The sequence below is a fragment of the Schistosoma mansoni genome (assembly GCF_000237925.1).
Source record: "Schistosoma mansoni, WGS project CABG00000000 data, supercontig 0478, strain Puerto Rico, whole genome shotgun sequence".
Taxonomy (NCBI): domain Eukaryota; kingdom Metazoa; phylum Platyhelminthes; class Trematoda; order Strigeidida; family Schistosomatidae; genus Schistosoma; species Schistosoma mansoni.
This window is the reverse complement of record NW_017386302.1, coordinates 16,447-18,430: the sequence shown is the minus strand read 5'-3', so window position 1 is coordinate 18,430 and position 1,984 is coordinate 16,447. Positions and strand designations below refer to the sequence as shown.

The window sequence follows — 1,984 nt, the reverse complement described above, 5'->3', positions numbered from 1 at the left end:
AGAGGCAGTGAGCGAATGTGATGATGCATTTGATGTGTGTGGTTTGTGTTGGACCAATGTGCACATGGGAATCGTTGCTTGTGCACATGGACCACCACAAATTACACACTCAATTCATACTCCATCCTCTCAACCATGCATTGCGTCCTAATCACCACCACAATTTTCATTATCATTTCGAACATTGAGTTGAATGTCGACCGGTGAACTCAATTCAACAACATATAATTCTTTCTTCACACATATCACTGATCGAATGTCTTCGGAATATTTTCGCGTGAAATTTGCGTTTCTCATTCTTATGTGCGTGATGACTAATGAAAAAGGAATTATCTATGCGTGGATATCGACTGTGACAATGAGAATTGTGAATCGGATGTGCAGATGAGTTGTGCTGCGTACTTGTGTAGAGTTTCACAAATGTGTGATAATGCCAATTCGAGAGTTTGTGGTTGCAATGACGTTCACACCTGGATTGAAGAGGCCGTGAGCGAATGTGATGATGCATTTGATTGTGTGGTTGTGTTGGACCAATGTGCACATGGAATCGTTGCTTGTGCACATGGACCACCACAAATTACACACTCAATTCATACTCCATCCTCTCAACCATGCATTGCGTCCTAATCACCACCACAATTTTCATTATCATTTCGAACATTGAGTTGAATGTCGACCGGTGAACTCATTCAACAACATATAATTCTTTCTTCACACATATCACTGATCGAATGTCTTCGGAATATTTTCGAGTGAAATTTGCGTTTCTCATTCTTATGTGCTTGATGACTCATGTGACAGGAATAAGATTTATGTGGATATCGACTGTGACAATGAGAATTGTGAATCGGTTGTGCAGATGAGTTGTGCTGCGTACTTGTGTAGAGTGTCACAAATGTGTGATAATGCCAATTCGAGAGTTTGTGGTTGCAATGACGTTCACACCTGGATTGAAGAGGCAGTGAGCGAATGTGATGATGCATTTGATTGTGTGGTTGTGTTGGACCAATGTGCACATGGAATCGTTGCTTGTGCACATGGACCACCACAAATTACACACTCAATTCATACTCCATCCTCTCAACCATGCATTGCGTCCTAATCACCACCACAATTTTCATTATCATTTCGAACATTGAGTTGAATGTCGACCGGTGAACTCATTCAACAACATATAATTCTTTCTTCACACATATCACTGATCGAATGTCTTCGGAATATTTAGAAATGATATTTGCTTTTCTAATTTTTATGAGCTTGATGACTCATGTGACAGGAATAAGATTTATGTGGATATCGACTGTGACAATGAGAATTGTGAATCGGATGTGCAGATGAGTTGTGCTGCGTACTTGTGTAGAGTTTCACAAATGTGTGGTGATGCCAATTCGAGAGTTTGTGGTTGCAATGACGTTCACACCTGGATTGAAGAGGCAGTGAGCGAATGTGATGATGCATTTGATTGTGTGGTTGTGTTGGACCAATGTGCACATGGAATCGTTGCTTGTGCACATGGACCACCACAAATTACACACTCAATTCATACTCCATCCTCTCAACCATGCATTGCGTCCTAATCACCACCACAATTTTCATTATCATTTCGAACATTGAGTTGAATGTCGACCGGTGAACTCATTCAACAACATATAATTCTTTCTTCACACATATCACTGATCGAATGTCTTCGGAATATTTTCGAGTGAAATTTGCGTTTCTCATTCTTATGTGCTTGATGACTCATGTGACAGGAATAAGATTTATGTGGATATCGACTGTGACAATGAGAATTGTGAATCGGTTGTGCAGATGAGTTGTGCTGCGTACTTGTGTAGAGTTTCACAAATGTGTGATAATGCCAATTCGAGAGTTTGTGGTTGCAATGACGTTCACACCTGGATTGAAGAGGCAGTGAGCGAATGTGATGATGCATTTGATTGTGTGGTTGTGTTGGACCAATGTGCACATGGAATCGTTGCTTGTG

General features: G+C 40.7%; 3 protein-coding genes across 3 annotated transcripts in view; all 3 read left to right on the top strand.

Annotated features, from left to right (window-relative positions):
* Positions 1-151, top strand: part of Smp_111090 (hypothetical protein) — a gene marked incomplete at both ends in the record, with an annotated part of 357 nt that extends 206 nt beyond the window's left edge. Inside the window, one exon of the mRNA XM_018792224.1 lies at positions 4-151. Within this exon, the coding sequence (XP_018644064.1) occupies positions 4-151 (148 nt within the window). The remainder of the gene's footprint in view (positions 1-3) is intronic.
* Positions 152-859: 708 nt separating this feature from the next.
* Smp_107640 (hypothetical protein) lies at positions 860-1,102 on the top strand (the record flags this gene model as incomplete). Its single annotated transcript, XM_018792223.1, has 1 exon — positions 860-1,102. One exon carries the CDS (start codon positions 860-862, stop codon positions 1,100-1,102), a length of 243 nt encoding a protein of 80 aa, XP_018644520.1.
* A 232-nt stretch (positions 1,103-1,334) lies between these two features.
* Smp_107650 (hypothetical protein) lies at positions 1,335-1,577 on the top strand (the record flags this gene model as incomplete). Its single annotated transcript, XM_018792222.1, has 1 exon — positions 1,335-1,577. One exon carries the CDS (start codon positions 1,335-1,337, stop codon positions 1,575-1,577), a length of 243 nt encoding a protein of 80 aa, XP_018644521.1.
* Between the last annotated feature and the right edge of the window lie 407 nt (positions 1,578-1,984).